General features: G+C 34.2%; 1 protein-coding gene across 1 annotated transcript in view; it reads left to right on the top strand.

Moving 5' to 3' along the window:
- The window catches only part of UTRN (utrophin), a 472,032-nt gene that overhangs the window by 408,274 nt on the left and 45,361 nt on the right, over positions 1–18,397 (top strand). The window contains exons 60-63 of the mRNA XM_023528331.1: positions 4,617–4,818; positions 10,727–10,812; positions 15,078–15,235; positions 16,988–17,154. Of these exons, the coding sequence (XP_023384099.1) occupies positions 4,617–4,818; positions 10,727–10,812; positions 15,078–15,235; positions 16,988–17,154 (613 nt within the window). The remainder of the gene's footprint in view (positions 1–4,616; positions 4,819–10,726; positions 10,813–15,077; positions 15,236–16,987; positions 17,155–18,397) is intronic.

The following is an 18,397-nucleotide window of genomic DNA, read 5'->3' as shown; positions in this document are numbered from 1 at the left end:
AAATTCATACAGTTCCATTCCATTTATATGTGGTTCAAAATCATGAAGAACTAAATGCTGTATTATTTAGGGACACATGTATATGTTCAGTAACAGAAAGTAAAATACAGAGGTTAGTAGTTCTTCTGTGACTACGAGGGGATGTGATTAAGAAGGTTTTCACAGGGGGCTTCCAAGATACCACTTAACAGTCTATTTCTTTAGCTGTGTGATGGATTAATGGGTGCTTATTCTATTACGTTTCTTGAGACCACACATACGTATTATACAGATTCTTCTGTATTTCGATTTAAAAACTTTATGTGATAGGCAGTAACAGAGAAGCCAAAGGGAAGTTCTGCCGGAGGAAGGAGTGATTCCCTTCATCGTGGAGAACAGAGCAAGCTTTCTTGAGAGGAAGCATATTAGTCAGGTCTCAGAAGCCACACAGGATTTGGGCACATGGCTGTAATCAAGGATAAGAGGAAAGAGAGTTATGTGCATGAGACTCACAGGCCTGGGTGGAGTTCAGATAATAATGAAGTCTAAATGGAGTCGCTTATGTGCTATTTGTCCGCTATTCAGAAATGTCTTTAAAATTCATTTAGGTCCAATTCGAAGGCCATTTTTTATGAAACTTCTTATGATTTCTTTAGTTGTTTGTTCTTCAGGCTCTCCTAATGTCATATTTAATTTTTGGATTTTTTTTTTTTTTATAGAATGAGGTACTATAGAATCATTTTCTGTTTTGTGGAATTTAGAAGGTAGAGCCAGTCCTGGATATATGCTTGAGATGATATCTAGGACAGATCAAAGGACCGAGGGAACAGAAGACAAGGAAATAGTTAAGGCGAAGGACAACGACGGCTGAGCTGGCTGGTGGTCGTAAGAGAGGAGCTGAAGGTGTGGGTTTGTAAAGAGGAGTAAGAACAGATGATTGCAAGAGTTTCTTTCACGAAGAATGAAAGAGGGAGAGTATTAGAATATCTTAGGAAATGCAGACTGATGGCCTGTGGAACATAGTAGCCCCATTACTGGATCCTCAGTATAACAAGAAGGCAAGACCTTTTATCTGGAACATGTTAAGGTGGAGGTTCCAAAAAGAAAATAATATAGCTCTAGTTGGGAATAGAGCAGTGGGAATGTAGTTCAGGTCTTCAGGCCAGGAGATCAGGATGAGAAAATAGAGTCCGGAGTCATCCAGAGAGAAGTAATCATTGAAGTAATGAAAGTGAGTGAGGGCATCAGGCTTATAGAGCGAAAGGCTACATACAAGATCTTGAGTTCCACCTATGTTTCTGCGATGTCTGGGGAAGAGGAGATGGACAAGATGCTAAGAAGGAATGGTCAAACAGCTGGAGAACAGAAGAGTCACAGAAGCCCAAGGTCAGGTGCTATACAGTGTGTGTTTTTGCAGAACAGGAGAATGAGGATCTATTTCCATTTGATCCCCTGTGCCTTACTTGTGGGATTAAAGAAAAAGTTGGTTAGAAAATGATTCTGCTGTTTGTTTAATTTGCCACATGACTGAGCTGTCATTTGTCTTCCTCTGAAAAGAGCTGATCATAATGTTCTGTGATTTAAATGTAGTCGCTTCTTTAAAGGTACCTAAATGTGACACTCTTCAGGAAGATGTATGCCTTGCTTAGGCACTAACTGTCAGAGTAAATCACTAAAAATTGAAGACACGATAGTCTGTGGGATGTGGCAGATTACTGTCATAGCTACATCATGTATTACAAAGGAGACTTTTCTGGAAGAAATGCAAGGACAGCCTCATCTGGGAAACGGTCTTTTTGGCATGTGGTCTATTGTCACTTTAAGCCATATTGCGGGGTAAAATAGCAGTGCTGTGTTGCTGGCGTAATTAGTGCTGGGATTCAGAAACTTAGAGCATTTTGGCAGTATTTGGATACGTTTCTTTGTATCTGTGTGGAATTAGTAATTCTGTAACTACAGTCATTTAGTAAGCCCTTTCCTTTATCAGGCACTACAAAGAGTGAATTTGAATTTTGCTCCTGATCTCTGGAAGTTTATCATTGAAAACAGTGTATAATACCAAGAAAAAGTGACCATAAAAATTTCAGTTCATTCTCACTTTTTTTGATACCATCTGCAACTCATGTGACATTATATATTTATTTTATGGATAAGCTGAAATTTTACCAATGATATATTTGAGATCTGAAAGAAATGGATGGACTTATCCATACTCGTATTTTCATATTTGTCTTTTTTTAAAAAAAGTGAGTTGTTTTAGGAATAATTTTAATCTGTATAATTTTAAAGTAGTTCTTTTCCTTTATAGGTAACTTGAAATAAATTATCCTATGGTCTTTAAACAGCTAGAGTAGATACATTTCACAAATATCTTTTAAAATTAAAAATTATTGGTTATTCAATAGCTAATAACAGGTAAATGCAAAAGAAGTTATTTGTTAATTTTATTTAACTGTCAAAAAATGTCACTGTATATTTTGAGGGAATAGTTTTGCATCTGGCAAAGAGGAATTATATTAGTTATATTTTTTAAAATATAGTTCCCCTGAGCTTATTATTGAAATGTTAAAAGTTAAATATGGAGATAGGGGAAGCATTTTACAAAGTAATAATTTTCGTGAGTGGACCTTAAATTCTATAATTTTCTAAATCCATATGTTTATAATTAGAGGAGTCATCTTTACACTTAATAAATGTATGGATACATGGTAGTTTGGTCATCTCTGTTTTCCTGTTTTCAATTAGCTAATGAATGACTCAACATTGATTAAAAAGAAAGATTATATAAGATTTTTTTCTTTTTTGTCTAAAATTGTATTTCTGGCCTTTGAGGGCCATCCCTGGGGCAATGTGTACCTGTCCCTGTGAGCTCTGCGTGGCTGCCTCAGGGTAACCACAAGCCACCTGTATGTACCTTAGGCACCACCCAGCCACACTGCCATCCATCATTCCTTTGAGCTCCCTGGACCTCTTGGAATTCTTGTCTTTTCTCAAGCAGTTCTACCCTCCTGGAGTCCTTTCCTTGTTTTACATGGATCTCTTGTACCCTCTCTGTTTTTTAAGGCCCATTTCAAATCCCACCTTCCCAGGGAGTCTTTTCCTGTTGTCCTTCGACTCCCCTAGTAGTAATAGCTCTCGTAGAAATGGATATATTCTTCCTTGGGGCACTTTAACTTCTTCCTTTTAGTAAAGTTATCAGTATGCTTATCTTCCTTCTCAGACCGGTCATCTTTGAGAGCAAGAGGCTCTGCCTTATCCTTTTTTGCTCACCCGCTATGCTCTAGCACCGGCCATGCCCACTATGGGTGTTAGAATAAAGATGGGGGCAAATACCTGAAGACCCATGCACAAGGGTCCTTTACTGTGAACCTCCACTAATCCTAGCTGCAAGTAACCTGTATGCCAAAGCTTCATGGGAAGCAAACCAAGTTAGGGCCCTGTAGATCAGACTTGCTTCAGTAGGCAGAGGAGAACTACTATTTTTCTACAGAGTCTGTTTATTTACTTAATTTTTTATCAAGGTAATATAATATTATTATATAAGTTTCAGGTATACAACATTATCATTTGATACTGTATACACTATAGCATGCTCACCACCAAAAGTCTATTTTTCATCCGTCACCAGGTATTTGAACCCCTTTACCCATTGCGCCCTACCTCCACCCCCCTTCCCCTCAGGTAACCACCGATCTGTTGTCTTTATCTATGACTTTGTTTTCGTTTGTTCATTTGTTTCTTTTTTATTTTATATTCCACATGTGAGTGAAATCATACAATTTTTATCCTTATTTCACTTAGCATAAAATCTCAAGATGCATCCATGCCACAAATGGCAATATTTCATCTTTTGTATGGCTGAGTAGTATCACATTTTTGGTGTGTGTGTACCAGGTCTTTTTTTATTCATTCATCTGTCAATTGTCACATAAGTTGTTTCCATATCTTGGCTATTGTGATTAATGTTATAATGAATACAGGGGTGCATATATCTTTTTGATTGGTGGTGTTTTTATATTCTTTGGATAAGTACCTAGAGGCAGAACTTATGATAGTTCTGTTCTTAAGGAATAGAATATTTTCAGGAATCTTCATAGTTTTTTGCATAATGCAAAGCCCATTTTATTTAAACTTAACATCTTCTGTGAACTTTGTACCTCACGATGTACATGTTGGGAAATTCTTCAAGAATGATTAGTTCAGCAGTGATATAAAGGATGAATTGGGATGCTGGTAAGCAGGCTGGTCTCAGGAATTAAGAAAAGTAAGCAAGGTAATATTTGGGACTTTCTACTATTTGGAGTAGATTTAAAATTTATGCCTGCCTATATTTAAAAGTAGAAAGAGCTCAGAGAAAAAAGGAAAGTAGGAGAAATTGATATTCCAAAGAGTGTAAAATGGGATCAGATTGAAAACTAGCAGAGCTCAGATTCAAAAGCATGGCAATTTGGATACAGGAAGTGGTTAGAAATGTAAGAATGGAAATGCTATTCATTACTTTAAAAACTGAAATTAGCTAAAATGGATAGATTCTTATATTGAAGTATAAGCCAAATACTTAAGAGTAGAAATGTTTTTGTTTCAATGTTGTTATATAATGTAATGATTGTACATATTCCTTTTTCTCACCCAATTAGTGGATCTCTTAGAGTTGAATACAACAAATGAAGTTTTCAAACAACATAAGCTGAACCAAAATGATCAGCTGCTCAGTGTTCCAGATGTCATCAACTGTCTGACAACAACTTATGACGGCCTTGAACAAATGCATAAGGATCTGGTCAACGTCCCGCTCTGTGTGGACATGTGTCTCAATTGGTTGCTCAATGTATATGACACGTAAGTTTTAATTTTTTACCCATTAAAATACAATCATTGAACAAAATATGTTAATGTTACAAAATATGTAAATTTTTAAGTGAATTTTTAAAAAGTAATTTCAAAGTGCTTTTCCCAGTGGAAATATTTATATCAATTGTCAAAAATAGATGACTTTCCAAAAATTGAGAAATTAACCAATAATAGAACAAAAAAGAATGCCCATATGTTATTTTAAGATTTTGCTTCAATTATAATAATTGTCAAATTTGTAGGGATTTTTTCTTTTTTCTTTTCTATGTCACCATGCTAGGGGAAACCTAATATAAATAAGTTTGATTTTCTTCTCCTTTCAGAATTTCTTATAGTATTTCTTTTTTGAAAAGAGATTATTTTATATTTATTGTTATAAATTAAAATAATTTATTGGCTCATAATAATCCACTCTGCGATTTTTGTGTGATAACTTAAAAGCAATTTGAGTGGCAAATGAAGGCATTTAATGGGACTTTTGTTGTTAGCTTTATTTATTGTGATGGTGGTTATGTATGTATATGGTGTTTTAAATAATTTATGCTATAGGCCACTGATACCTATAATTTACTTAGGTACTCACCGTTACATAAAGAGCACTCAACTTCCAGCATAACTCATTTGCCATTAATTTGGCTTTTTTAAATGTGACAGTGCCTTTGTGAAATAATTCTAGAAAGACCTGCTGTGGGCTGACATTTCTGAAACATTAGGAATTATTCATTCTTCTGGTAGGAGGTTAAATATGCGAGGAAGGAATAAGAAAATTAGAACTGTTGTTTTTTTCTCTCAGACCCTCAGTTTCCATTAATTAGCTGTTGAAAATTTGTGGTTATCCGCTTTTTATTTGATTTAGAGGAAAAGATAGATGACAGTTCATAAGTGCACATATTTAACAGCTGATTCTGTATAAAGTCAATGATGATGACAGTAGCTTTAGAGATGATTTAATTAACTTGTTTTCTTTTTTTGATGCTCACAAATATCAATTTTTTTTTCCATAGCCAAATAATAGCTGTTGTGTGCTTGTGAGGGTTCTTTTTTATTATTAAATTTATTGGGGGTGACACTGGTTGATAAGATTATGTAGGTTTCAAGTGTACAATTCAATAATATATCATCTGTATATTTCACTGTGCTCACCGCTCAAAGTCTACTCTCCTTCCACCACCATGTGCGTGATGTCCCTTACCCTTATCTGCCTCCTCTCTTCCCCCCTTTTGGTTCTTAAGAAATTCACTGAAGAACGGATAATATGAATCTCAATTACCATAATGTAGGTGGGATTTACGGTATCCCTATCTGACATATTTTAATATATTTCATTTTAATGCAAATTTACCATACTATAAAATATTACTGTTAGCAATTATGCACTGTTAAGTTGATATTCAGTTTTTTAATTCTCTGAGAGGTTTATAGAAAAAGAATTTACTATTTATCTATAGTAAATTCACCAAAATAACTGGTCAATTAGGTGTTTTATACTTAATTTTATATCCCAGGAAGAATGCTAAATTCATAGAATACTTAGGAACTTCGTGAAGCCCTAGGAGTACGGTAGAGGTGCGCCTCTTGAGCTGTGTTTAAAGAAAGAACTGGAGAAGATGTCAAATCACCCCCTCAGCGTTGTCTTTGGCTAAATTTGTTTGCTCCAGCCACTGTAACAAAGTACCACAGACTGAATGGCTGAAACAACAAATTTATTTTCTTGCAGTTCTGGAGACTAGAACTCCAAGATCAAGATGTCAGCAGAGTGGTTGCTTCTAAGGCCCCTTTCCTTGTCTTATAGGTGGCTGTCTTCTCCTTGTGTCTTCACACGGTCTTCTGTATGTGTCCTGTGTCCTGATCTACTGTTCTTATAAGACCACCAGTATTTGGATTAGGGTCTTCCTTAATGACCTCATTTTAACTTAATTAATTACCTCTTTAAAGATTCTTTCTGCAGGTACACTTGCATTCTGTTGGGAATTAGGACTTCAGCATATGAACTTTAGAGAGATAGAATTCAGCCTATGACACGTACATATGCTGTTGTCCCCAGACAGCCCAAAGGGAATAGTGCCACTTAGTTGGGAAGGAAGCAGTATGTGAAATGTTGTGATTCATATTCTAGGGAGTTAAATATTGGTATAGTTCTCTCTTCCACCATCAAATGTGAACACATGTGAAATTCTTCCCTAAGGTACTGTTATTTAGAAAAGCAATACCTTGCAGTTTTCCATTTTAAAGGGAAAAAAGCTTTCTGGGTGTATCTCCTTTCCATGCTAAAGAAATATAGCAAAGACCATGCTGGGTCAGAATGATATCTATTCCATGTAGTTTTCTAACGTAGAGAGGAATATCATGAATTAACCATTGGACAAAACACAGTCATATGACAGTAGTGTCAGATGGCTGGGGTTAATTGGCCACATTCCTCTAATGTCTTATTCTTTTATCTAAACAAGAGTTTTTAACTCTTTTCAAGCCATTAGTTCCCTTTGAGAATCTTCTGGAAACTATGATCTACTCCTTCCAATGCACCAGAAAATAATTGACCCCTAAGAAGTCTCTGAACTTTGGATATGGTACCAGGATCTGGCCCTTCCATCCATTCAGCTGACATTCATTCATTAACCATATGTTTTTGACTGTCTTACTTTGTGTAGTATAATGTAGTCAGAACTGGCATTTTCAGCTCTTAAAAGTATATTCAACCAGCTCTTGACTGAGTGATGCACACACAGCGGATCATAGAATTCTAGAAGTAGACTTTGAGAGCTTCCCTTTTGCCCTCTTCATTTTACTGTCTGAGAACCTGGCCCAATGAGACAAAACAATTTACCCTTGGCCACCTGTTGCATATTAATGGTAGATATGGCACTAATATTCAATTTTTTGATAATGCTTTATTACTCTTACCATATCGCCATATCTAAGAAAAAGAGTACTTCATAAATTATTTTAAGTTTACTATTTCTTGCAAGTTTTAACATGTACCCCACTTCTCATATTTTAAATTTTGTTTAAAAAAAAATCTATTTTCTTCTGTTGTGATGACAAAAATCTATGCATTGGTTCTGGTTGCTCTGTGATTTGGTAGCCACTTAACTTTTGACATCTCAATTTCTCATCTGAAAAATTGAGATAAAATATCTGGTTTACCACACATAGATGATTATGAAGGGCAAATGAATTAAAATGTAGAAAGGTCTTTTATAAACTATAAAGAGAATATTGATTCTATATATGAGTTTGCAGCCTCACTTAGTCTTTATCTACCTAGGTTAAGAAGTCTTAATTTCACGATCTTCCTTCTAGATTTAATGGAAATCAAAATTATTTAACACAATAGTCTAGAGTACTTGGTTTAGATACTTTTGTCCCTACCAAAAATATTACTCTCACTTGCTGCAGTGTTGTCATTTTTTCCCTCTTTTCCAAGGTGGGTATTATTTTATAAGGTGCATACCTTTTTAGTTAAACTAATTTCAGGAGTTAATTATGAAAACTAACAGGGAACCAGGTACTTGAATATTGGGTTAAGTCACTCACTAATAAATTTCATTAGCTCCCTGTTGTCTCTCAAATTCAGATAATCTTATTTAACATTAAAGCCCTACATCATCTGTCCTCATGTAACCTGGATAACTTTATTAACCATTTAGCCTTGATGCAAGTCTTTGCTACACCTGAACGAGCCTTGTCATAACCTTCCCTCTATTCTCTTACCCAAGCTGTCCCTGTGGTACTCTACTTTCTCCTAGTTGGAAAAGGCGAGCTATATCATGCCTTCAGTGTCCAACTTTTTTTTATCAAATGTTGCAAGACTAATGACTACTCAGACTGATTACCGATCATTAGTTAATCAGCCACAGTTATCTTGTACTTGGTTATTTCCATACATAAAGATCGGTCTCATATTTTCTTATGATTCTCTAGTTATTTTCTTGTCCCCTTCTTCCACTAGTGTGTGAGCTTATCATGGGTAGGATTCCCATTTTGTACTTTTCTCTTGGTCCGTATGGTACGTAGAACTATGCTGGGATCACAGTAACCCTTCTGTTGATGGTGTGATGAATAGATGATTGACATTTTTAGTAGTCTTCCTGATGATGTTCTTTTCTTGTGTTGACACCACAGACTGGAGATCATCCTCTAACGGATATCATTTTGATCTTTTTTTTTTCCCTTAAGGGATTGCTTTGTCCTTAGCCATATTCATGTACTAGTCCATTCACACAGCCTTTTGTTATCTTCTGCAAGTCTACTGTCTGATTGTGTCCAAAGAATACAGTTTCCTGATTTTTGGAGGGAAGAAAACAGGCATTGTCTATTTTCATGTAATAATTAGGAAAATATGAAGTAGAAACATAATTTCTAGCATGGCTTAGTCTAAGGTTATTTTGAAACTAATATTTCTATAATTAATTATGAGAAACTGGAATAAATATATTAACTTAGAAATTCTGCTTATAATGGCTATATTTATTTTTAAATTTAAGTATTACTTATTTCATAGGTCACATACATAGTAGTAAGGGTTCAAGAAATTTGTTGGATATGATTTACTATAAATGTAGACTAGGCTACTGAGGCTATTGAGGGACTGTTTTGAAAATATATTTTACCAATACCTAAGCATGTTTTTTTTTTTTAATTTATTTTATACTTTATATGTCATGATATGTATACCTAAACTTAAGTGAGAATTTTGATTTGAGAATGGAAGATATCAATTAAGATTAATAGTAAAAACATCAATAAGGAAAGATTTAAATACGGTTTGACTATAAGACTACCTAAAATTCAAATTACACGATACAGATATTTACCTGCTTTTAAATAGCATGAATTACTCAATTTTATACATTTACATAATTATGTAAACATTTATAGGTTTTAAGCATACTGTACTTATAAATTGAAAAAAAAATTAACAATAAAAACCTAAACTGAAAGCTGATCCTGAATCTGAAATAATAAAGATAGCAATAAAGACTTATTTCTTGACTGTGTGTTATTCTAGTTTCTGCATTTACCTTTCCCCATCCCCAGAATCTATTATAGTGATTCACAGTTGATAGACAGTTCTGTAATTTTTTGATAAATGATGGAGTAAAGACAACTTTCTGCTTTTAAAGATAAAATAAAATTTTCTTCTAATCAACTTATAAATGAAATTGAAATGGTCTCTCATTGGCATAATGCGAAGCTGTTTCCTAATGTCGATTAATTTTGTATTGAATTATAGTTTGATACTTCCCCAATAGTGATTTCACATGTCTGGTTAAGATCATTGACTATTAAAATTGCAATAGTAACATTAAAACTGCATTGACAGAGACCAAAATCAATAAAGACAATACATTTTAAAGTATTCAGCAAGTTAATTAATTTTTATATAATTAACTTTTATAATATAGAGTTAATTTTTCAGTCAATTTTCTTACATTTGTTTTTAGATATATCACTAGTTCTTTCTTGGTGTATTAACTCACATTAACTCTTGCTGTATTAGCTGCATATTATATAAGCTCTAGCTGTCTATTTTGAATTTTGCATTTATAATTATTAACAAATAGATTTTGATTCATAGTATTTATAGACATAAAATCTTTTCAGCATTATAATTAAAGTTTTCATTTTGTTAGTTTGTTATTTCTAGTTCATATGTTGTATTTAAAGTGACTTGAGGCTGTATATTCTTCCAGACTGGGTCAAGCATACTATTAAAATGTCATAAAATTACAATATGGGTTTAGCATTAATTATTAAACGTGAGTAGAAAAGTTATATCTTTAAGATACAATTATTTTTTAATGGTCTACCCTCAATAAAATATTCAGAAATAATTAACATAATGTATACAGTTTTAAATTCATGTAACACATTGAGATTCTTATAATTTCAGGGGTCGGACTGGAAAAATAAGAGTGCAAAGTCTGAAGATTGGATTGATGTCTCTCTCTAAAGGTCTCTTAGAAGAAAAATACAGATGTATGTAAGACCTTTACTGTACCAATAGTGTTTTTAGTAATGATAATGATAACATTCATTGGAGACTTACTGTATATGATTTGCTAGTAATAATAGTTCCCATTTTTTTAACCCTTACTATACATGTCCAGGCTAGACAAAGGATGTCAGTGCAAAGAGATGCGAATTTATGGGAAATGAAAAGCTGATTATAGGATCAAGAGGTGAGCTGCCATGATAGAGTGATAATCGACCACAAATTATATTTTATTTAATACTTGGAATAATCACCCTATAATGAGTAGGCATTGTGATTTACATTTTCAAGCTAAAAAAATCAATGCTGAGATAGGTTAAAGATCTAGTCAAAGGCTGCAGTGACAGTAAGTCATGGGGCTAGAATTAGATAATAGATTTTTCTGATTCTAATGCCCAAGCTTTTTCTATTTTTGTGTACTCCTAATGCATTAAAAAATATATAAAATTAAGGTGGACTAAAATCTTTATATTATACTTTATACTAGAACCTATGTACTTTCCAATACTTAAGAAAAATAAAGATGGACTAGAACTTCTGTAGACATAGACAAATATATAGTGTAAAAAGGTTAAAAAATGGTAAAAGCCTATTTTATTTTATTAGGTTCGTTTTCATTCACCAAATAAGTGGTGTCCCTTTATCTGTTAATTAACAAAAAAGCATCTTAAGCCTTCAAACCTGAGCTCTACCACTTAGTGGCTGAGTGACTTTGGACAGGTTACGAGATCCCACTGAACACTACAACTAAGAGGTAACATTACTTCCATTTCATGCTTCGGGAAGCTGAAATTTAGTGAATTTTCTTCAACTAAAGAATGAAACTAATCATTCTTGCTTTGAAAGCAATTACAGATAATGTGTGAAAAGTACCTAGAAATAGCAGTTGTTGAATAAACAGTAGCAATTGCTGCTATGTCTCCAAACTCTTAACTGCTGTAAAATATCTTTTGGTTTAATTTTGTCCATAAAATGTGTTACTTAGTCCTGCCATACATATTCCCAGATGATTCTTTACAGATATATCCATGCATTTGTGGGAGAGGGATAGGGATACTTCATGAATGGAGAGATACCCAAAACAAGAGGATATTTGATCACAGGTTCCTGTAAACTTAGTCAAGTATTGCATCTTATGTGAACATATATACCTTAAAAAACAAAACAAACAAACAAAAAAAAACGCTTATTTTCTGGGATGGCTGTGAGGTGATTTGATTTTCAGTTTCAGCTCTAGTTCCTGAAAGCTTGTTTTCTTACACAGTTTGACAAGAATATCAGTGAAAAGAGATGTAGATACGTATGAAAGGAAAAGCCGATTGTAGGACCAGGAGATGAGGTGCCATGATGGACTCATAACCTGGTAAACAGTGCAGAAAAATGCTTTGCACGAGACTTTCGTTTGGTGGCACTTTTATTTATCCAGAATTTAAATCATCTTCAGCATCATAATTGTCAAAAGATACCATCTTCAAAGCGGAAAATGTTATTTCTTTAATGAGTGAGAAAGGAAAATGTGAATGAAAACATCAGTGTACTAAAATTAGAAGGGAACTTTTTTATCATGTGTGATTTGGGGTTTTCATGGGGTTCTCCTGAAAAAATGTAGGGTTCCTTGAAAGGAATAATTGCGTCAGAGTGCTCAGGTTACTCTGAAATGGATGTAAATTCAATCTCAAAGTTTATCATGAATCATAAATACGCAAGCATGATCTATTTCCCTACATCACTGGTTCCCTCCTCTTTTTTTTATTCCAAGCTGGTTATCAGGGAGTAACCTGAGACCAAAAGAGTTACAACCTGGTGGCTGTAGCTATAGAGCAAAAACAAATTCCACACAAAATTTTATATTTGCATATATACATATATAAAAGATGTCTTTTATCTGTACACATACCTTCAAACATATTTCTGAAATGTATAATCTTTCAAGTGAGCATATTTCAGCATACGTGTGCTCAGACGCTCATACTACAAAGGACGCGCTTTCTACAAATGTTGGGAAACATGACACTGTATAATTCAAGATAAGTTTTCAGATTATGAAGGAAAAGCAGAAGCCTATGCAATGAATACTTCTGATATTTAATTTAATCCATGAAGTATGCCATTTTAGGACTTAATTAAATAAGAAACCTCTTGGGTTGAAATCTTTAAATATTTTGGGGGAGTATTGAGACTCAGGAAATGTTCTGACATTTTGTGTGTTTTACTTTGAGGTCCTTAGGAACTGCGATTCCAGTTTTGATTTCCCCAGTGATATCAGAACACTTCCTCATTATTAGTTCCTTTGTTAGGAATTAATATTCAGGATGATTTGCTCTCCAAACTCAATGGCACAGTTGCCCTCCTGGGTCATTTGGTGTCTGTGTGAACATTGATTTTGTAATGGCTAATGTCAGTGTCATCACCCTGGTGACACCTCCCTCTCTCTCCATGCCTTCCTGAGACTATCCCTTGATTAGGTTCTAACAACACCCTGGCCTTCCTGCTTATAGCTGATGGCTTCTTTGCCTCATCAAAAGCAAGTTAACAAAGATCCTTATGAATGGCCGTTTGCATCTCTTCTGTGCTAATTTATTGGCCCTTGGGTTTTAGATTGTAACTTTCCTCTGACTCATTCACACATTCTGTCCCTCCATTTTATTTCTGACTATAACATCAAAATGTGAACTTTTATAAAAATGTAGAAATATGTCAAAATGTTTAATATTGACATTCATCTTTTATGTTTTATATGTAGTTTTACCTTAATAGTGGTATAGCCATATAGCTATCTGCCTTAAAAGAGGAAAGTTCAGCACCGTTGATCTCACTGAAAATGTTACACTTCTGTGTGTAGATTATTGTACGTATGTATCAATTCTGTGTCCCTAAGAGGACAGGTTTGAATTGAGCATCATAGTAAGCTTCCTGGATACATATTTTCTGGCTATTATAGTCTTATTTGTGACAAATGAAAACAAGTAGAACTCTAACCAAATCTAAGTGAACAAATAATAATAAAAATTTAATTTATATTAATCGAATTTGCTTTCCCTATAAGCATGCTTATAATTAAAGTCATATTTCATTATAATTTACTGTGTCAGTAGCACTAAGTTGGTTTTGGTTCGAAAATTCACCATTGACAGTGTCAGATCTAGCATTATTCCCCTTTAAAAAAAAAAAAACGGGAAAGATACATTTTGATCTGATATTTATTTACCAGATATAATTTGAAATAGTTTTTAGAATCCAATAAATATTTACTCCCCTTTCTTCTGTTATTGGAAACCTTCACATGAAATGCATTTAGAATTTGTGCGACTTTGAATTTTCAGAACTTGGAAATTTCCAAAGAATAATGGTTTCTATAATGAAGTGGGTTGTCTTTATATGAAACTTCTCCCTACTCCAAAAGTAACTTATTTAAGTATATTAGCTTTATTGCTAGAAATATGGTAATAATTTTAATCTTCAAAATATTGCAAGTAAAGAATAGAAGTCAATACTAGAAAGAAGAGTTTAAATTTTTTTGAACCAAGGAAGTTGTAAAACAAATTAGCGGGGTTTTTTTTATGAACAGAAAAGCCTAAGAACTATGTGAAAGTATGCATGAGCTTGTTAATAAGTTCTTAAATTTTAAATAAATGTATATGAAATAAAATTTTAAAAATTTATAGGTAATAAAGAAGAGACTGATTGGGCCTTTAAAAAAACTAAAAATAAAAGATACCTTCTTGTATGTTTTAATGTTTCTTATATAAAATAGATTCAAGTATAGAAATCTTTAAAAAAAATAAATATGTATTAAATAGAATAATAAATTTAAGAGTGAACACAAAATTTGGGAAACAAATCTGTTAATATTTAAAGATTTGCTGCTTAAGGTAAATTTATTCTTTTGACAAGTCATGAAGAAAGCCTCATTTTGGCTCACTGTCTTTCTCAATAAGAAGGGAAATCCTTATTCAGGCCATCGAATGAACCCACATATTTTTTGAAAAGGAAATTTGTATTTATTAGTCTACGTATATGTATTGACATACAACAGTAGGTTGTTCTAAGAAGTGTGTGGTTAACAGGTTCCTGATTACAGATTTGCAGAATATCAACGTTATCATAATTCAGGAGACAGCTAATCTGATTCATGCCCCTATGATTATTTTTAATCTACATCATTCTATCCTCAAAACCAAAGATATATTTTATGTAAAAGAACACTGTAGGCACAAGGATGTTAATCTCTTGCCTCTCCTCCTTATAGATCTCTTCAAGGAGGTGGCGGGGCCAACAGAAATGTGTGACCAGAGGCAGCTTGGCCTCTTACTTCATGATGCCATCCAGATCCCCCGGCAGCTTGGAGAAGTAGCGGCTTTTGGAGGCAGTAATATTGAACCCAGTGTTCGCAGCTGCTTCCAGCAGGTAAACACAACAGATCACTGGTATGTAAGGTGTGTTGGAGAAGAGTATTGAGAATAATCTGAGAAATGGAACAGGGAACTTAGGCTGGAGCCAAATGGTGGAGGACACTGGGTACCATCCCCTTAAGTTTGTGCTTTACTTCTTAAAGCGTGTTTGATTGGAGGAACAGCCACCCCCTCAAGGAGACTTACTTGCTTGTCAGTGTATAACAGCCAGAAACCTTTAGCATGTGCTATCAGATTGCTGTGATTCGGCCTTGACTTCGCCACAGCCTCATCTTTTGTCACTTGTCCCCTCTTTCTCCCTGCTTTCCATCCATACTGTTTTAGTTCCTCCATCCCTGCCTTACGATCTTTGGACGTGTGCCCCCTGTTGAGAATGTTCTTCTATATCCTCCACCCACAGCTCCCTTCTCATCACTAATCCTTCCTTATTCATTCTTCAGATCTTTGCTTAAATCTCACATCCTCTGAAAATCCTCTCGTCCCTTCAGATGAGGTTATGTGTCCCACTACATCCACCTGAACTACCTCCGCCTTTGTATGGTGCTCATTACAATTATAATTACATACTGAATTGTGTAATTGGTTGTTTAGTGTTTCTTTTCTTCTATTCAAACCTAAGCTCCATGCACAAGGACTTTTTCTATCTCTTTACTGTTGTATCCCTATGTACAGTGCCTTGAACATCATAGCTAAATAAATGAATAAAAATGCCCTGAGTTCCTTGTAGGCAAGATTTCTTAAATACATAAATTAAAGATGTTATTAAAGTAGCAGTATTTTCTTTGAAAACATATGTACTAAAGGAGAATGATTATAAAATTTTATATGGGTCTAACTTACTAATGATAAACTGGAAAAGCATTTTAGTTTCTTTTTAATGTTTACTATATATGAAAGCATTTTAGAACTGTTACTACTGGTGCTGTAAATATGCATGAAGTTCAAGCCTGTAGACATTTTCCCAGAATGTAACCACTGCTTTGTCATTGCTGAGGGGAAAAAAAAATGCTCACGCCATCTCTTTAAGGAGAATTGATGTTATGGGTTATTATGTTTTATAATGACCCTTTTTCTTGTTTTAGAGATACAAAAAATACCAAATAAAAATTCTAAATATTACTTTCCCATGTACAGGTTCATAGAACGACCTTGACAAAAGCAGGAGAAAGATGTTCATACAATTTTAACTTTGCACATATGAAAATTACTTAATATTAAGATTTGAATAGGGACTAAGACATTTCATGTAATTTATCTTGACAACTTCGGAAATCTGGCAAAGTATATTTACAGTAATATGCCCTCCAGAGTGATAACATAGCAGGACTGGAGCAGGACACAGAAGTAACAGTTTTTATTGAGCATTTAATGGCCTTCAAGTTTGGGAAGTTTTCGATGAATTTTTACTTTCACAAATTCTTACTGTCTTAGATGAATGAATTTTATAGAATTAAAGTGTTTATGTGACAATAGTACTTAGAATTTTTTTTTTTTTAATGTAAGAATTAAGGTATTGGGATATTTTTCTTCTTCCTAGGTGACAATTTCTGCTTTTTATCTTTTTAAATTCTAGAACTTTTTTCCTTGAAGAACCTTAACTATATTGTGATTTATCTGACCTGGAAAAAACTATATAACTTTCCTTTTACTTGAGCACAGATATTCAGAATATTATACACCAACAACACTTGCCACAATTTAAATAAAGAAATTTTCTTCATTTTTAATATATTTGTTTCTTCACCAGAATAACAACAAGCCAGAGATAAGTGTGAAAGAGTTTATAGATTGGATGCGTCTGGAGCCACAGTCCATGGTTTGGCTGCCAGTTTTACATCGCGTGGCGGCAGCTGAGACTGCAAAACATCAGGCCAAATGCAACATCTGTAAAGAATGTCCAATCGTTGGATTCAGGTAAGCCGATCTACAACCAGAGGCTGCAGGAGACTATTTTCTGTTCTGTCTGTGTCGTCGCAGTGTATGTCTGTCATCTCTTTTATTTATTCCCATTTGGGAGTTTGCCTCCTAAATAAATGAGAGTTTCTGCATATTCTATCTATCTAAAAATGGCGTTCTTATAGCCACTACATGAATTTACTTATCATCATTATTATTGTTGCTATTTATATTATTTTGCTCCAGAATGAGAGTTTTCTGAATTTCTATTTACATAGGTCACAGAAATGGTCACTCATGATGACATTATCATGATATCAGAATTATGATAATGCATGATTCATTACACATATATGGCCTGGATGGAATTTGGTCATGTCCTGAGGGTCAAACTTAGTAAGCAGAGAGCAAAATTTAAATATTAAATAAGAAGTAATTGAATTACTTGTGTTATTTCTGCCAAGTTTGGTGTGAAGTAGATTAACCCTACTATTCACCTTTGCACGAGGGGCACTGCTAAAATACTTTTACGTCATCAGTGTGTCAGGTTCATCAGTTTGTGGTCCCAAAGTGGACTGTGTAGGGTCTATGGTTTGCCCCAAGATGAAGTGTCTTGGCTGTCATGATCTTTCTATGTCTTTGTCTTAAGGTAAGTATGCATTAGACCTCTATGAATGTACTAGAACATACTATGTTTCTCTCCTGGGAAGAATCTAGAAAATAGCCCTAGTTTAATTTGGAAATCTGTTATGAAAAACACAAGCTTATTTAGCAGTGGAACTCAAGGTTTTATATGTACCTTTCATTTATACCTGGAGAGGAATTAGCTAAAGTGGTGATTCTCTGTTGGAGAATCAATCAAGATGGCCAGGTTGGTTTTGTTGTATATAGTATCAATATCAGTATCCCGAATTAAACAAAGTTGCTTTCATTATGACTGACTTTATCAGCATAGTTTGTATGAGGAGTACCGTTGCGTTCTCTGGGTGTCTAAGAAATAGAACTCAAATTTCCCTTTCTTTTACAAATTTAGAGGGCCTTGGTACCAGTGAGGCTGTAGATTCTAAGAGGATGGAAAGGCAGGTAGTGTGAAGCAGAATCAGCATGAGGATAATGCATGCCCCAGTGGAAGTCAAAGAGCAAACACTGGATAGAAAGGGGAAGACGGAAAAGGTACAGTTTAAATGCAGCTGGTTTCTTGGAGAGGCTAAGTTTGAAGTACCTGGTAGACACAGATGGACAAAAAGAAAAATAGTTGGAA

This window comes from Pteropus vampyrus, unplaced genomic scaffold, assembly GCF_000151845.1.
Source record: "Pteropus vampyrus isolate Shadow unplaced genomic scaffold, Pvam_2.0 Scaffold24, whole genome shotgun sequence".
NCBI lineage: Eukaryota > Metazoa > Chordata > Mammalia > Chiroptera > Pteropodidae > Pteropus > Pteropus vampyrus.
The sequence above is the reverse complement of the archived record's forward strand: the minus strand, read 5'-3'. Positions and strand labels throughout refer to the sequence as shown.